General features: G+C 45.3%; 2 protein-coding genes across 8 annotated transcripts in view; one reads left to right on the top strand and one right to left on the bottom strand.

Moving 5' to 3' along the window:
- The window catches only part of LOC307225975 (uncharacterized protein), a 217368-nt gene that overhangs the window by 144326 nt on the left and 56418 nt on the right, over positions 1-16624 (bottom strand). The gene's annotated exons all lie outside the window — the stretch shown is intronic.
- The window catches only part of CADPS2 (calcium dependent secretion activator 2), a 350035-nt gene that overhangs the window by 302532 nt on the left and 30879 nt on the right, over positions 1-16624 (top strand). For 4 of the 7 annotated variants that reach the window (XM_079994071.1, XM_079994070.1, XM_079994068.1 and 1 more), the window contains 3 exons: positions 948-1031; positions 1133-1165; positions 12606-12713. In XM_079994071.1, the coding sequence (XP_079850197.1) occupies positions 948-1031; positions 1133-1165; positions 12606-12713 (225 nt within the window). Of the gene's footprint in view, positions 1-947; positions 1032-1132; positions 1166-8743; positions 8762-12605; positions 12714-16624 lie in introns of all 7 variants that reach the window. The other 3 variants (XM_079994069.1, XM_079994066.1, XM_079994065.1) reach the window with 1 other exon arrangement.

Here is a 16624-nt window from a genome sequence, read left to right as displayed (position 1 = left end):
GTTTTAGGAATGAGAGTCATCTGGACGGCAAGCAATTGCTCTTTAAAACCTTTGATAGGTTTGTCATAAGGCCTATTCACCTTATGTTGCAGTAATGTGACAGCTAATACAGCTATAGCATAAATCGGTGTGCATAGTTTTATTTTATTTTTAAAGAATTCTCTGGTCTCGTATTAGGTGATAGGGTTCTCATTCTGCTTCGTGCTTCTTGTGATGTGACTTCCAACGTACGAATGATTGAGAATTTGGGTTCTTAGCTTTTTAGCGTGCAGATTCTCATTAGTAGCCAACAGAAGTAGCTTTTCAGCTCCTTGGCTAGTGTTTGAGTAACGCCAAGCAAGAAATGACACAATACACTTATTTCTGGGAAGCTTTCTTGTGATTCATAACAGAAGGCCAAACTTGGCCTCACACATAAGCAGCCTCCCAACCTCCTTGATTTTTAAATGAAAAGTACTGAGGGATGTCACCGTTTTGAACAGCCGGGGATGGGTTAGGCTCTGCTTAACCTTTCCCTCCCCAACTGTTTTTTCTTCTTAAAAGCATCTGGGTGAATTCTGACTGGGCACTCCTTTCAAGTGAAATGTTACAATTGCCACAAAGCCCACAAGCAATAAGGAGCCAGAAGGACACTGAGATGAGAAATAATATCATTGAATCTTTAAATCCCAAGACTTTGTTATTTAAATTGAATGTTCCGGTTACAGTAGCTGTGGTGGGGAAGTAGAAGTCCATCAATTTGTATCCTTCCACAACATAAATTTGTATATTCTAGATTGCTGGATAGACTGAGCACCCTTTTATGTAGCATAGATCTAGCTAAGGAATTGCCGATTGCAGTGTTTGGTTGCATAGTAGCAGCCACAGGAGAAAAATCCTTTCCCCTCCTCAGCCTTAGGAGTTTTACAACAGCATTATCAATATTTACACGCTGCCTCTTAATGTAGTTCATTTCAGTGCTGGAAGGTGTGCTGTCTAAATTATCAAGGTATGATGAAGGCACTTTCTTCTCGTCAATCCTTTCATTCACTGTAAGTATTCCAGCTCTTGTAACAATTGCTTTCTTAAAGTCCACTCCGAGCTAACAGTGGTTAGTTACAGGTTTTGTTTCTTGCTTTTTATTTCTCTGAAGGTGAAAGCAGCTGCAAAATACGTGGACGTTCCTGTAAGTAGCCTTTCCTCCCCGGTACTAGTTTTGTAAATTTTGTCGCTTTCCACAATGTGTACTTTTTCATGTGTTATCATTATGCTTTCCTTTAGCGGTTCATTATAGCTTTACAACAAAGTATTTAAACAGATACATCTTGCCCCTAGAGGGGGTTTCATTTCCCTTAAGCAGCAGCTAACTCTCAAAGCAAAGTTAAGGAAGGTTACTCTCAGTGTACTTTTTCAGCTGCGGAGGAGTGAGGATTGTAACCTAGGAACTATTTCACGGGGGACGTCTTGTCATTGGAAGTAGTTCTCCAAGGCTTAGCTTTGAAAATTATATCCTTTGTCTGTGAATATCTTTCTTGCGCACCTCAGACGCTCCAGCCGTTGTTGCTCAGATTTGTCAGGCTATTCAAGCCTAAACCTAATTTCTTTCAAACACTGGAAAAAAGCAAGACAGAATGCTATCCTGTTCTAAACCACCTTTCCCTTTCAATTATCAGTCATTTTTCCCCTCTGAGAAAATTCTAAGCTTACCTGCTTTCTTTCAATGCTTAAAGCTGACCTAATGCAAAATCTGGGAGTACACTAGAGCTGGGCGATACCTGGTTTTCAGCTTCGTGATATATCACCAGCTAAACATCGGGATATGCTGATATATCACAATGTCTGAAATAAGGATGGAGCTATGTAGAAGCATTGGCTGGCTTCACGGTTTTCCCCACATTGTAATTTTTGCATAGCACACACACACACATCATGATTCACAATATATTGCCAGGTCAAAAATTATGAAACCAATATCACGATACGGCTTTTGGATAATATATTGATATATTGCCCAGCCCTGATTACTGTAAGTCCTGCCCTGCAGAAAGACGATCATGTTTCCTTTGAGTTCCACAAGTGAGGATAAACATCCCAGTATTTGCATACATAACTGGATTTTCAGTGAGGTTGTGGCAAGCCATTAAGTTATCTGACTAACCCAAATGTAGCCAAGCCGTGCTTGCAGTTGTTACTTTTATCACTATTGCTGTTGGTTAAGATTCTGACAGATTGTTAAGACGTCAGTAATATCCCCAGCCCTTTCGCCTGCAACGGCTTGGCTTTGTTTAGCTGCCTTGTTTTTCTTTCATTATAGGCTCTTGCTCCGCTTAATGAATTATAATGTAGATTTTTTAGGTTGCAAAGAATTATTACACTTTGGATCTTTAAAAAAAAGATGATGATGATGATGATGATGATGAATGCTCTCTTTTTTTGTTAAGAAGGCATCCTGACAATTCTGTCTTTCTCCCTCCTCCTGGTACACTGTTAACACTCAGTTGAAAGGTTTGGCCTGCTCTTCTGTATTTGCATCTGTGGCTAGGAGGGGGGGGGGCGACCCCTGTGGGGAACAGAGGTTTTTACCAGGCATGGGACCCTCCTACCAGTGAATGGAGAGACATGACCTGCACCTGCAGGATTAGGTGAAGCCACAGGAAGATCATTGGCAGAAGCATATAATTAGCAAGGAATTTCTCTCTCTCTCTCTCTCTTTTTAAATCATCTTCATCCTACCAGGTTAACAAGTGATTAACCCCCAGGAAAAGAATCTGCTGTAGTTTACTCGCTTGTTTTAAACTCTTTCCCTTTTCTCTCTTGCCGTGGTATTTGGTTACATGAGTTACAGTGACACACTAACCCTGTTACCATGCTTCATTTCCTGGGATTCTGCCTTGATGCCTTTGTGTTTCCAGATTACCTTTGCGCATTGTTGACTGTGGTAAAAAGGTGTCTATATTCTACCAAAAAATAACAGGCAGACCAACGTACCTTTTCTCCCTTGAAACCGGACAATTGATCCACCGTGTCTTTTTTAAGCAATTTGTCAGACATTTGCTGAACCAAATTTACTTTCCGCTGTTCCTTCCTCACTGCCATCTAATCCTAAAGAATCACAGATAAGAGTTTGATGCTTCCCACATCTTCAAACCTTTCACAATACACCAAGTGTCAGTAACAAATTGCTCTATAAAAGAATGACTTTAAGCTGGATTCTCTGTCTCATTACCAGATGTGGCTGGCAGGGATAAAATGGTGTAGGGCTCACCTGGCCTCCCAACTTCAGGATCATTGCCAATTACCAACAGAGGTGAGGCACTGGGGAGGTTGACAGGGTTGCAGGTGCAGTGGGAGAGTCAATTCACTTCTTAGGCCACTGCTTCCACACTGTGCCAATCTCCCCGTTGCCTTGCCTCTCACAGTAACTGGCAGCGACCCCAGCATTGGAAATCTGTGCTGCCTAGCCCTGCCCTACCAACTAGTACTAGCAGTTATTCAACCTCCAGGTATGCGGCGGTATATACCGTATTTTTCTCTCTATAGGACACACTTTTCCCCCTCCAAAAATTAAGGGGAAATATGTGTGCGTCCTATGGAGCGAATGCAGGCTCCTTGGCTTCAGCGATAGCAACGCGAAGCCTCCGAAGTGCAGAGGGAGCGCTCCCTCCGTGTTCCGGAGGCTACGCGTTGCTTTCGCTGAAGCCTGGAGAGCGAGAGGGGTCAGGGATAGCTGCCTGAAGCCTTTGGAGCTCAGCGGGAACTCACACTGCACTCTGAAGGCTTCAGGTTCCTTTTGCTGAAACCAGGAGAACAAGACTCTCCTGGCTTCAGCAGAGAGGGAGAGCTGCGCAGCACCCCTTCAGCGAAGCTGGAGGAGAAATGGAAGGGGCTCCATTTCTCCTGCCACTTCGCTGAAGGGGTGCTGAGCAGAGAGGGGGAGAATTTTTTTTCTTGTTCTCCCTCTCTAAAACAAGGTGCATCCTATGGTCGGGTGCATCCTATGGAGCGAAAAATACGGTAAATTCAATGAATAATAATCATTCACATAATCTACCTTGGTGGTATGTGCAAGGTTGTAGGCCCAGCTTGAGCTGACAGAGTTTTGGCAACCTGGTTCAGCTCTTCCTGCTTCTCAAGGGTGGTGCATCCCATTTTACCGCCTGAGGCAAAACAGGAACATGCCACTATGCTATGCCACCCTTACCTGGGAAGCCAAAGAGTCGGTGACTCTGCAGCACCAGCAGTACTTCTCTAGCGGCAGCACTGCTTCTGTTGCCTGAGATGGCTGCTTCTACCTCCTCTTGCTTAATATCCCATTGCAAATGGTTCCTACGAAATAACAGTACAGGCTTATAATGCTGGCAGGTGAGTGACGACCTTCCCCTTATCAGCAGCTTCTGTCCAGCTATGTGTTTTCCTTGGGTTGTGGTGCGGTATTTTGGGGCGATGGCTGCTGCTGATGTAGCAGTGCTGTCACCCAGCATGATGTTTTATTTATTTTATTTCAACCATTGTGGGTGGTACTGAGCTGACTTTAAATCAGAGTTGACCTGCTGAAAGTTATGAGCGTGACTAAGTTAGATCCATTCATTCCAGTGGGTCTGTTCTGAGTCTAATACTGAATTTCCACTTATTGCTTAACACCACAGCTTTTAAGAATTGTTGATCAGGTTACCAAAAAAAAGGATAACATAAGTTGAAATTAACTGTAAAATGAAGAAAAGGCTTGCCGAAAATGCCTGCGTGAAATTTAGTAAGTCTCCACCAAGCACTTGATGTTCAACAGGAAGTGAAGTCACAACATGTTGTTGGTCACAAAATTCCTGGTCTTGCAGAGCAATGTAAGGCATTGCAGCACCACAGAGTGGGCAAAGTATGCCAATAGTGCAGAGGTTTTCAAGGTTTTTGAGTCCACGGCTCCCTTGACCAGCTACATTCTTTCCGCAGCACCCCTGTGGGGCACAGGAGCCCAGTTTTGTCACCCCTTGCCTGCAGAGCTGGCAACCCCTCACCCCTTTTCAAATACCCTCCTTTGTGGAGTGTTCCCTCAGCCTCCTCTCCTCTCTCTTTGGGAGGCAGAGACACAGGAGGGCATCAGAGGAAGGAAAGAGGAACAGTGGCACCCCTGACCTTCATTTGAGGCACCCCAGGGTGCCACGGCATACTGGTTGAAAACTAGTGACCTTTGCATTCTGTATTTGCACTCCCTTTGTGAGAACTCCAGTCTGTAAGCGGACAACCCACTAACTTGCAGACAGACACACTCACAAATCTGTTCTCAGTTTCTCCATTCCAGTTTTCCAGTTTTGCTCAATAACTATAAATCCCTTTACGCTGACATGGCTGCAGAAATATATTTTGTCTCCTTAATTCTGAAATAAATAATCCTGTGCTGGTTAACAAAGCAGCTTGTCAGATCTTAGACTTGCAAGTCAAAAGGCTCTGTTTGAGAAGCTCTTTTCAAATAGTGCCTTTAAAAAGTTTCCAGTGACTTAGGTAGTGTATCTTAAATATTTGAAAGTGCCATAGATCTTTTTGTTTAAAATGCACTCCCTAAGTAAATTTTCATAAAAGGGAGTTTTAATGGCTCTTAATTAGCTGTTTAATCCAGCTTCATTAGCTTTATAAAGGAGAACTTAACCACTGTAGTTCTTTGGAGAATCATTCGTGTTTATCGAGGCATGTATAGACAGTGAGTAAAACTATTTAAAAGGAAAATTAAGATTTTTTTTTCCAGCAATTTATCAGAGATAATTACCCTGTGTACACTGGAGAGGGGGGAAAGATAGTGTTTTAAAGAACTGTAATTCTAATTGGTAAATGTCACCAGCTGTTGCAGTTATCATTCTTGTGTATATTCTTCTAATGATTAGAGTCTCATGCTACAAGCTACATGAAAATATATTCACTAGGTGTGAAATTCCCATATGTCACAAATTAGGTAAACATTTCCAAGAAAAAGGGAGAAAGATTGCTAATGGGAATCCCCCCCCCCCCAAAGAATCGACTGCTTTCAGGCTATCTCTTTTTTTAAAGAAAAAACAACAACTCACTTGAAACCAAATTTGCATGTTTCACTAAAGATATTAAAGAGCAATTTGTTGGGAAGAATTGCTCCTTAACATAATACTAGCTTCCAAACTCTTTTCATTTGTGATGTTGATCACAATTTGGTTTCATTTTTCCTCCTTGTGAAATCCCCTGAAAACATTGCTGTAACATACATAATGTTGAAATACTACTACACCTTCAGTTTAAGTGAGGGTTGCCACATTTCGAACAGTGAAAACCTGGACAGAAAAGTTGTTGAGCTTTTTTTTGGCCAAAGTTCTTGAGCTTCTTAGGCAAATTAAGATTAAAAAAACACTTTTGAGCTATTTTAATGCAAAAACGACACTTATTAGATACGCCACGTTCTGTACAAAGCACAAAAAGTGCCATTGTCCTCCTCTCAAGAGAGGTTGTGACATAATTTGGTGGGTTTTTTTTCTGATGTGCTGAAATCGGGACCTCAGTAAAAGTGTTGAACACACAATGCTCCTGATTCCTTTAGTCATGGTTAAGAGAGTAAGCTATAAGATCCCCTCACCTCACCTCTCCCTGGCTTCCCCCCAACTGGTGTTAATTATGGTTACATCAAAACATAAAACCATGGCTAAAGCTAACCAGTATTCACACTAAAGCTTCCCAGCATACCCTGTTAATCAGAGTTAATAGTTAAGATCAATGCTGACTTAAGCATTAACATAGTTAAAAACATAATTGGAAAGAGGAACAACTGCAAAGACCAACAACAACAACAACAACAACAACAACAACAACAACAACAACATATTAAATATAGACAAAACATCAAACATTAAAAAACTTCCCTATACAAGGCTGCCTTCAGATGTCTTCTAAAAGTCAGATACAGTAGTTGTTTATTTCCTTGACATCTGATGGGAGGGCGTTCCACAGGGCAGGTGCCACTACTGAGAAGGCCCTCTGCCTGGTTCCCTGTAACTTGGTTTCTTCACAGTGAGGGAACCGCCAGAAGGCCCTCAGAGCTGGACCTCAGTGCCTGAGCAGAATGATGGAGGTGGAGATGCTCGTTCAAGTACAGTGGTGCCTCGCAAGACGAAATTAATCCGTTCCGCGAGTCTCTTCGTCTTGCGGTTTTTTCATCTTGCGGTTTTTTCGTCTTGCGAAGCACGGCTATTAGCGGCTTAGCGGCTATTAGTGGCTTAGCGGCTATTAACGGCTTAGTGGCTTAGCGGCTATGAACGGCTTAGCGGCTTAGCGGCTTTAAGAAAAAGGAAACAAACTCGCAAGAACTCGCAAGACATTTCGTCTTGCGAAGCAAGCCCATAGGGAAATTCGTCTTGCGAAGCAACTCAAAAAACGGAAAACTCTTTCGTCTAGCGAGTTTTTCGTCTTGCGAGGCATTTGTCTTGCGGGGCACCACTGTATAATGGGCCAAGGCTGTTTATGGCTTTAAAGGTCAGCACCAACACTTTGAATTCTGCTCGGAAACATACTGGGAGCCAATGTAGGTCTTTCTGGACCGGTGTTATGTGATCTTGGCGGCCACTGCCAGTCACCAGTCTAGCTGCCACATCCTGGATTAGTTGCAGTTTCTGGGTCACCTTCAAAGGTAGCCCCATGTAGAGAGCATTGCAGTAGTCCAAGCGGGAGATAACCAGAGCATGCACCACTCTGGCGAGATAGTCCATGGGCAGGTAGGGTCTCAGCCTGCATACTAGATGTAGCTGGTAGACAGCTGCCCTGGACACAGAATTAACCTGCACTTCCATGGACAGCTGTGAGTCCAAAATGACTCCTACTTGGTCCTTCAGGGCCACAGTTACCACATTCATGACCAGGGAGTCCTCCATACTCACCCGCCCCCTGTCCCCCCAAAACAGTATTTCTGTCTTGTCAGGATTCAACCTCAATCTGTTAGCAGCCATCCATCCTCCAACCACCTCCAGGCACTCACAGAGGACCTTCACCGCCTTCACTGATCTTTTAACCATTTCAGGTGTGATACACCCACCTTGTCTCATGATTACTGCTTTTCAGAAGGAATTTGAAAACATTCCTGTTTATCCAGGCATTTAATGACTGGACACCATTCTTGGCAACCTTGAGATGATTGAATGAGACAACATTTTTTAGACCATTTTAACTGTTTTAGAGGTGCTTTAACTGTAACTGTTTTTAGAATACTTCTTTAAAAATACCTTGCTGTGAATGTGTTTGACGCACTGGACTCTTTCAGAAGGAAGGGTGGACTAATAATAATATACGGTGTTAATAATAATAATAATGGCTTTTTCAGCCAGAGCTCACCGGAACTCAGTTCCAGACCTCTCAGGTGGGCACCATTGCCATTCTAAGAGGCTGCCAGCTTTGCAGGCAAGGGGTGACATAACTGGGCTCCTGAGCGCGACTGGGGTGCTGAGGAAAGAATGTCATTGGTCAAGGGAGCCGTGGACTCAAAAAGGTTGAAAACCTCTGCCCTAGGGTCTTCATCCTGCCAACACTTTGAAACTTTTCAGATCAGGCAAGTGAAGAAATAATGAAAGCCTGTTGAATTCGCCTAAAGTTTCTCCTCCAAACTATGTTATGTGAATTCCTCAGTCTCAAACTTGGGTTGATTCCAAGACCGACCTGGGGCGGGGCAGGGAAGGAGGGAGAACAGTAAAAAGTACCGTGTGTTTTCTTGACTTGTAATGTATCCATCTTTTGTTTTCATATCCATGCTATGCTACTATACATCCAGACTGCAGACCACAACTGTGTATGTATGGATGAGTAAATATAATGGACTTTAATATATATATATTTTTTCATAGTATTATTGCGCATGAAACGTCTCATGGTATTTATAGAAGCCTTTCCATTCACAATCAAATTATGGCATTTTCCTCTCACTACCGTGCACTGCTATGTTTTTCTTTTTCTTTCCGTATGATTGCCTCTGTGTGTCAGCACCTGCAAAATACACATCTGGAAAGAAAATATATATCAGTGACACTTGAAACATGCACTACTGTATATATTGGGGAGGTGGGGGTGGGGAGGGAAGCTCTTTGAAAACAGACCAGAGTCTGCTTCTGCAGAGTCTGGAGTTTTTTATTTGTATTGTTTTTTGTTTTTTGGGGTTTCTTTTTTGTTTTGTTTTCATTGTTTTAAGGTCTTATTTTGTTCTTAAGGGGAGGGGTCAGGGCTGCCGGGGAGTGGGTCCCAGCCAACAAAATGGCTGCGGCATGTTCCACAGGGGGGGATGCGTTGGGACAACCGATCTCAGTGATCTCGGGTAGGAGGAGGAGTTACGCTAAGACCAGACCATGTCATTACAGAGGAGGCAGGTTTAGTCGTTGTCTGAGGACTATCCCTGCCTCCAGGTCTGGTCCTGACCAGATGGATACTAGAATCAGCAAGGGATACCCACATGACCTGAAGGTGCTGCTGTGCAATGCCAGGTCAATGATTCATAAGACCACTGCCATCCATGACCTGATCATGGATGGGGGATTTGACCTGGCATGTGTAACAGAGACTTGGTTGAATGAAGCGGATGGGCCTGTTCTTGCTGCTGCTTGTCCACCAGGTTTCTCTTACGCACAGCAACCCAGGCCTTGTGGGCGGGGAGGGGGGGTTGCAGTGATTTTTAGGAAGTCATTAGTTTGCACCAGGCGTCCTATTGGGAAGACCCAGTTCTCTGAGTGCATGTTCTGGAAGTTGGGCAATAGGGGCAGTACAGGATTCCTTTTGGTGTACCGACCTCCCCGCTGCACCAAGGATTCCCTGCCCGAGCTGCTTCAGGTCGTGGCGGATGTTCTCCTGGAGACACCTAGTTTGGTTGTCCTAGGGGATTTTAATATCCATGCCGACACGACCTTACAAGGGGCCGCTCGGGACTTCATGGAAAGCATGGCCTCCATGGGGCTGTCCCTGAATAGGTTTGGCCCAACCCATAGCCGCGGACATGCCTTGGACCTGGTGTTTACCTCTACGGATGTTGGTGACCTGACACTAACTAAAAGTGAAACAAAAGAAGTGCCATGGTCAGATCACTTCCTGGTGCAACTGGACTTCTCCGCGACCCTTCCCCTCTGCAGGGAGGTGGGACCGATTTGGATGGTCCGCCCCCGCCACTTAATGGATCCAAATGGTTTCCAGAGAGTGGTAGGGGATGCTTTATCCCATGTTGATGGCCTTTCAGCTGATTCCCTGGTGGCCCGCTGGAATGTGGAGTTAACCAGGGCTATTGACTGTTTGGCTCCGAAGCGCCCTCTCCGATTGCATGGAGCCCGGAGAGCCCCGTGGTTTTCCACGGATCTGAGGGCAATGAAACAATCGTTGAGACGGCTAGAGCGCCGGTGGCGGATAACTCATTCTGAAGCTGACCGGACACAGGTTAGAGCTCAATGTCGAGCCTACCAAGTGGCGGTAGCGACGGCGAAGAAGACTTTCTTCACCGCCTCTATTGCATCTGCAGAAAACAGCAGCAGGAGACTTTTTCAGGTGGTCCGCAATTTAGCGGAACCACCTGCTACATCAGGGCCCAGTACGGGCCACATGATCTCCTGCAATGATTTTGCAAAGTTTTTTGCAGATAAAGTCGCTCAGATTCGGGAAGAGGTAGACGCCACCGTGGGAGCAGGGCCGGGGCGGGAGAGTGCTAGAGTCCTGTCTAGTCAAATTGCATGGGATCAATTCCAATCTGTTACCTCCGAGGATGTGGACAGGCTGCTTGGACGAGTGAAACCAACCACCTGTCTCCTTGATCCTTGCCCATCCTGGCTTATAAAAGCTAGCCGGGAAGGACTGGGCGATGGGCTTTGTGGGGTGGTGAATGCTTCCCTCCGTGAGGGAGCCTTCCCAGACCCGCTGAAAGAGGCGGTTATCAAACCACTTCTTAAAAAACCATCTTTAGATGCGGCCACGATGGCCAGCTATCGCCCAGTCTCAAATCTTCCATTCTTGGGCAAGGTGATTGAGTGAGTGGTTGCTGAACAACTCCAGGCACGCCTGGAAGAAGCGGACCATTTGGATCCCTTCCAGTCGGGATTCAGGCCTCATCATGGGACTGAAACTGCCTTGGTCGCACTGGTTGATGATCTCCGGCGGGCTAGGGACAAAGGTGAGAGCTGTTTCCTAGTTCTGCTGGATCTCTCAGCGGCGTTTGATACCATCGACCATAACATCCTTCTGGACCGTCTTGAGGGGCTGGGAGCTGGGGGCACTGTCCTACAGTGGTTCCGCTCCTTCCTCCTGGGCCGTGTTCAGAAAGTGGTGGTGGGGGATGAGTGTTCAGACCCCTGGGCTCTCACTTGTGGGGTGCCTCAGGGTTCTGTCCTCTCCCCCATGCTTTTCAACATTTACATGCAGCCGCTGGGAGAGATCATCAGGGGGTTTGGGCTGGGTGTTCATCAGTATGCGGATGATACCCAGCTCTACCTCTCTTTCAAATCAGAACCAGTGAAGGCGGTGAAGGTCCTGTGTGAGTGTCTGGAGGCGGTTGGAGGATGGATGGCGGCTAACAGATTGAGATTGAATCCTGACAAGACAGGAGTACTGTTTCTGGGGGACAGGAGGCGGGCAGGTGTGGAGGACTCCCTGGTCCTGAATGGGGTAACTGTGCCCCTGAAGGACCAGGTGCGCAGCCTGGGAGTCATTTTGGACTCACAGCTGTCCATGGAGGCACAGGTTAAATCCGTGTCCAGGGCAGCTGTGTACCAGCTCCATCTGGTACGCAGGCTGAGACCCTATCTGCCTGTGGACTGCCTCGCCAGAGTGGTGCATGCTCTGGTTATCTCCCGCTTGGATTACTGCAATGCACTCTACGTGGGGCTACCTTTGAAGGTGACCCGGAAACTACAACTAATCCAGAACGCAGCAGCCAGACTGGTGACAGGGAGCGGCCACCGAGACCATATAACACCGGTCTTGAAAGACCTACATTGGCTCCCAGTACGTTTCCGAGCACAATTCAAAGTGTTGGTGCTGACCTTTAAAGCCCTAAACGGCCTCGGTCCAGTATACCTGAAGGAGCGTCTCCACCCCCATCGTTCTACCCGGACACTGAGGTCCAGCACCAAGGGCCTTCTGGCGGTTCCCTCACTGCGAGAAGCCAAGTTACAGGGAACCAGGCAGAGGGCCTTTTCGGTAGTGGCACCCTCCTTGTGGAATGCCCTCCCACCAGATGTCAAAGAGAACAACAACTACCAGACTTTTAGAAGACATCTGAAGGCAGCCCTGTTCAGGGATGCTTTTAATGTTTGATGTATCATAGTATTTTAATATTCTTTTGGAAGCCGCCCAGAGTGGCTGGGGAGGCCCAGCCAGATGGGCGGGGTATAAATAATAAATTATTATTATTATTATTATTAGAAGAAGAACTGGACTCCACGTTCACCAAATTTAAATTCCAGACCTGCTGTAAATTTCTGTCAAATCTGATATGGATTTTGGATGAGACAAAATGATGTGCATATGTGCATGTTTATTATTATTATTATTTGTATAAATGTGTGTTTATCTGAAGAATAAGATTTATCACACAGTGCAAGTTATACCTCTGTGGTCTTTCCTCCTGCCCCTGCCCCCAAATCTTTCTTTCTCTCCCCCTCTCACAGAAACCGGGGATGGATCTAGCAGACACTTACATAACGTTTGTTCGCCAGAACCAAGACATACTTCGCGATAAGGTCAATGAAGAAATGTACATAGAAAAACTGTTTGATGTAAGTATAAGTAGCTGTCTGAATCCTAAGTGGTCTGTCTGAATATTACGAGCTGCTCTTTCGGGCTGCAACTGCAGAGCAAGATGCTTGTTTTTGTTGGTTATTGCCGCATTCACAAACTGGCCTTAACTATTCTATACCCAAGAGGCATACTGGTTGACAAATAAGTTAATATAAAGATACTAGGGCTATGCTGTCATTGTAACTTCACCCTATTTTTTTTTTTTAAAAAAAAGAGCTGCCATAAATTAGAGGGTCTTGGGAACTCTGAAATATTGCTTTTCCTGATGGTGATGGTGATGATGGGATGTTATGTTTTGGTGAATCCTCTGCACTCTGATCTTAAATAGATGAAATTATCACAGTGGTTCACATAACTGGTTGCTATATCCTATGCTGGTCCAAGCAGAGCAAATCCATTCTGCTTTTCTCTCTATCAACTGTCAATAGTCCCCTTCTAATAGTACGTGGCCAGATATCCTGTATGTGGGGCTTTAGATGAAATATCTTTTAGATGGTATATACAGGAATTATTCTCAGTTTGGTTGTCATCTCCTCCCAATCTCTCCTAAACCGCGTGCTTTGCACAAGCTCCATTGTGTATGTTTATTCAGAGCCTCTTTGCCCCCCCCCCCCCAATCTTCAGCTGACAAACTGCCCCCTGGTTGGCCTGCAAATAAAATTAAGGTGGTCCCTGCCCTCAGGCTCAAAATCTAAAAACCACAACACATAAGGAAATGGGATGAGGATGCGGGAAACTAACTCATGGGCTAGTTCTGAGTTCTTGCAATGGCTGGCTGGAATGGCAACATTTCGTGAGGAAGAAGAAGAGAAAGAAGTTGCTGGTGACTCAGCAGAGCCAACAGATTCTTCCTGTGCTTGCCTATCTCCCTTTGCTGTAGTCTGAGAGTTTGGCCGCAACTAGATAACAGTTGAGGGACGCGGGTGGCGCTGTGGGTTAAACCACAGAGCCTAGGGCTTGCCAATCAGAAAGTCGACGGTTCGATTCCCCACAACAGGGTGAGCTCCTGTTGCTCGGTCCCTGCTCCTGCCAACCTAGCAGTTCGAAAGCACGCAAAGTGCAAGTAGAAAAACAGGTACCGCTCCTGTGGGAAGGTAAACGGCATTTCCGTGCGCTGCTCTGGTTTGCCAGAAGTGGCTTAGTCATGCTGGCCACATGACCCGGAAGCTGTACGCCAGCTCCCTCGGCCAATAAAGCGAGATGAGCACTGCAACCCCAGAGTCGGCCACGACTGGACCTAATGGTCAGGGGTCCCTTTACTTTTACATAGATAACAGTTGAGAGAGGACCCTCACTCACACTTCAGACTTCCACTTTGCATTTCCATTGATGGGCGTCCCTCCTGGATGTTACGAGTGCTCACACAAAGATAAAACTCCCAAGCATGAGTCCACCTTTCACTCTCAACGTTCTCTGCCTTGTTCTCCATCCCTCCTGCTCTGCCTTTGCATTGTTGTCCTCCTAATGCAAAGTGGCCACAGACACACACTTTCATTGTAGAGCTCTGTAAACTGCCCTGTGATTTTCAGATGAAAGCCAGTATGCAAATTTTTAAAAAGCATAAATAAATGAGCAGGCTTTTGGACGATCTAAACATATACACTTGCACTGGTCTGTACGGACCGTTCTTCTGAGTGATCTACTTCCTCGGAGTGTTGCAAACTTCAGCCCCTCGACTCTCCCCACGGAGAGCTGTGATCCCGATTTTTTTTAAAAAAAAAAATTATTAAGGTTTTTTTGAGGGTTACAAAACAGATAAACAGGGAAGGGTATCATCTGTCACCTCCACTTTGAAGTGATGGAGTCTTTTTCACAGTTCATTTACATTTAGTGAGAGACACTTTGGTCATAGACATCTTTCAGCTGAGGGAAAAGAGAAGGGAAATATGTTATTTTGCTCTGTTGCCTAGTGTTAGCATCAGAGTTTGTGTCAGCATCATGCGGGTAGGTCCTTTGTTTTTATATATATTTATATTGATATTGCAAGAGATTGGGGGTCCAGAGCTTGGTTGGTTGCGTCCAGCTGATTGCAGTATGGCTTGTTTGCAGGGGGGGGAGCTAGGTTGTTGGGTCTGGTTAGCTAGATTGATTTGTGTGCTCTTGGGGGGGGATAGGTTGTCTCGTAGTGCTGTGTATGTGATAAAGAGGAACCATATCGGGATGAAGGCTTGTCTGTGTGCTAGTCTACGTTTGTTGGTTAACTTTTCTATAGGTGTCAGGCTTCAGGGAATCAGCTTCCTCCCCTGTGGCAGTAAATAAAAAGATCAAACGAAAGGAATGTCTTACCAGTTAGATTCTTTAATAATCACAGTGAGAGATAAAAGAGCACGTCTACCTAGAAATGGCGGTGCTCCCAATTAAGGCTCGCTCCCCCACTCCGTCCCTATTAATCTACATCACTCCTACATCTTGTAATCTGATGTTGTACCTTCTGTGCTTTCTGTTATAACACATTCTGAGCTCTTCATGTCTTTGGAGAAGGGGGGGGGGGGGTGAATGCTGTCCAGAAACTGTGAATCTGTTAACTCTCTCTCTCTTCTAGTGTTTCTTCTGCTAGCTGTTCCCTATCCAGTATTCTCCAGCTTCTGCCTTCTGAAATATGCCCCTCTACAAACCACTGTTCCAAATCTATACTGTCTTCCTGCTCCTGATAGATTCAGGGGGAGGGGGTGGCTCCCACCATTCTTCCTCAGTGCAGTCCTCCTCAGCATGGTCCCTGACAATAGGGTGGTTTCCCATACATTTTGGTACCAGAGGTCTATGTTCACTCCATGAAATCTCCAGAATAACAAAACAGGCAATAGAAGCAACTCCAGAACTAGCCCTATTAAATATATTCCAGGACCGCAACATACATACACAAGGAACTCATAAGTCACTTGCTCTCAGCAGCTAGAAATATCACGATCCCATTCTATGTGTATTTAGAGCACTGAGCACATCAGTCTGGATAAGCCCAGACTCCTCTAGCAGCCTCCCCTCAGACTGCTGGAGAAGTCTACCTTCCTTCTGCAGTTCACTACGGTCAGTTCCTGCCCCAGGTCTGAATTCGCCTTACCATTTGCCACGGCGGTGCATCTTTATTTATGTTCCATCTCCACAGCATTTTAGAAAGCTTTTCTGGCAGTTTCGTTTAATTATGCAAGTTGCCGCAAATGTTTTCACAACAGCGATTCACAGCCTGCGCGGTGACACTTCGCTCACGGTAGTTTGCGGAAGGTCTCGCTTCGCAAGACTCTCCGACATGGGTATGTCGTGTCGCCGTTTGTCGTCTGTTAGCTTGACTGCTCGGAAGGAGCTTGACTTTAGCACTCAGTCCCTTTCCTTACAGACACTTCTGAATGGTTCTAAAATTATTTTTGAAAAGTATCATCTGTTTTAATAAGCTAAGTGTGAGTATGTGTGAAAGAATGGTTTATTTATTTATTTGCGAAAGCTACGATGCCTTGCAGAGGTAGAAAGGGAGGAGGGAACAACTCCATCCCTCCAGCTGGCATTTTTACAAAGTACCAGAGACATATTAGCAACTTCTGCATCAGTTTAGTGTTGCAGCGGGATCTGCAAGCATATGGTTCATTTCTTAGGCTTTCTGCCTGTTTGCACTGTGATTTCTCTCTCTCCAAATGTTTAAAACTTAGATAGGAACCTTGATAGAGATTTCAGTGGGTGTTGGGCCAGATCCATAGCACTCGCTCCTGCGATGTACTGAGCACACAGTCCTGATTCTGTGTTAAAATGTATTTAAAAAAAACAAAAACAAAAACCAGGCATTCATCATGGCATCCAGTAGTTGGGAAAGTTAAGCTGCTGTTGTTTTTCTGTACAGTACACATCTAATAATTCACTGGATCATCCCCAATGCTTCAACAAAGATTTTGGGCTCTGTCAT

Source organism: Podarcis cretensis (assembly GCF_951804945.1).
Source record: "Podarcis cretensis genome assembly, chromosome: 10".
Classification (NCBI taxonomy): Eukaryota; Metazoa; Chordata; class Lepidosauria; order Squamata; family Lacertidae; genus Podarcis; species Podarcis cretensis.
This window is presented reverse-complemented; position numbering and strand designations above follow the sequence as displayed.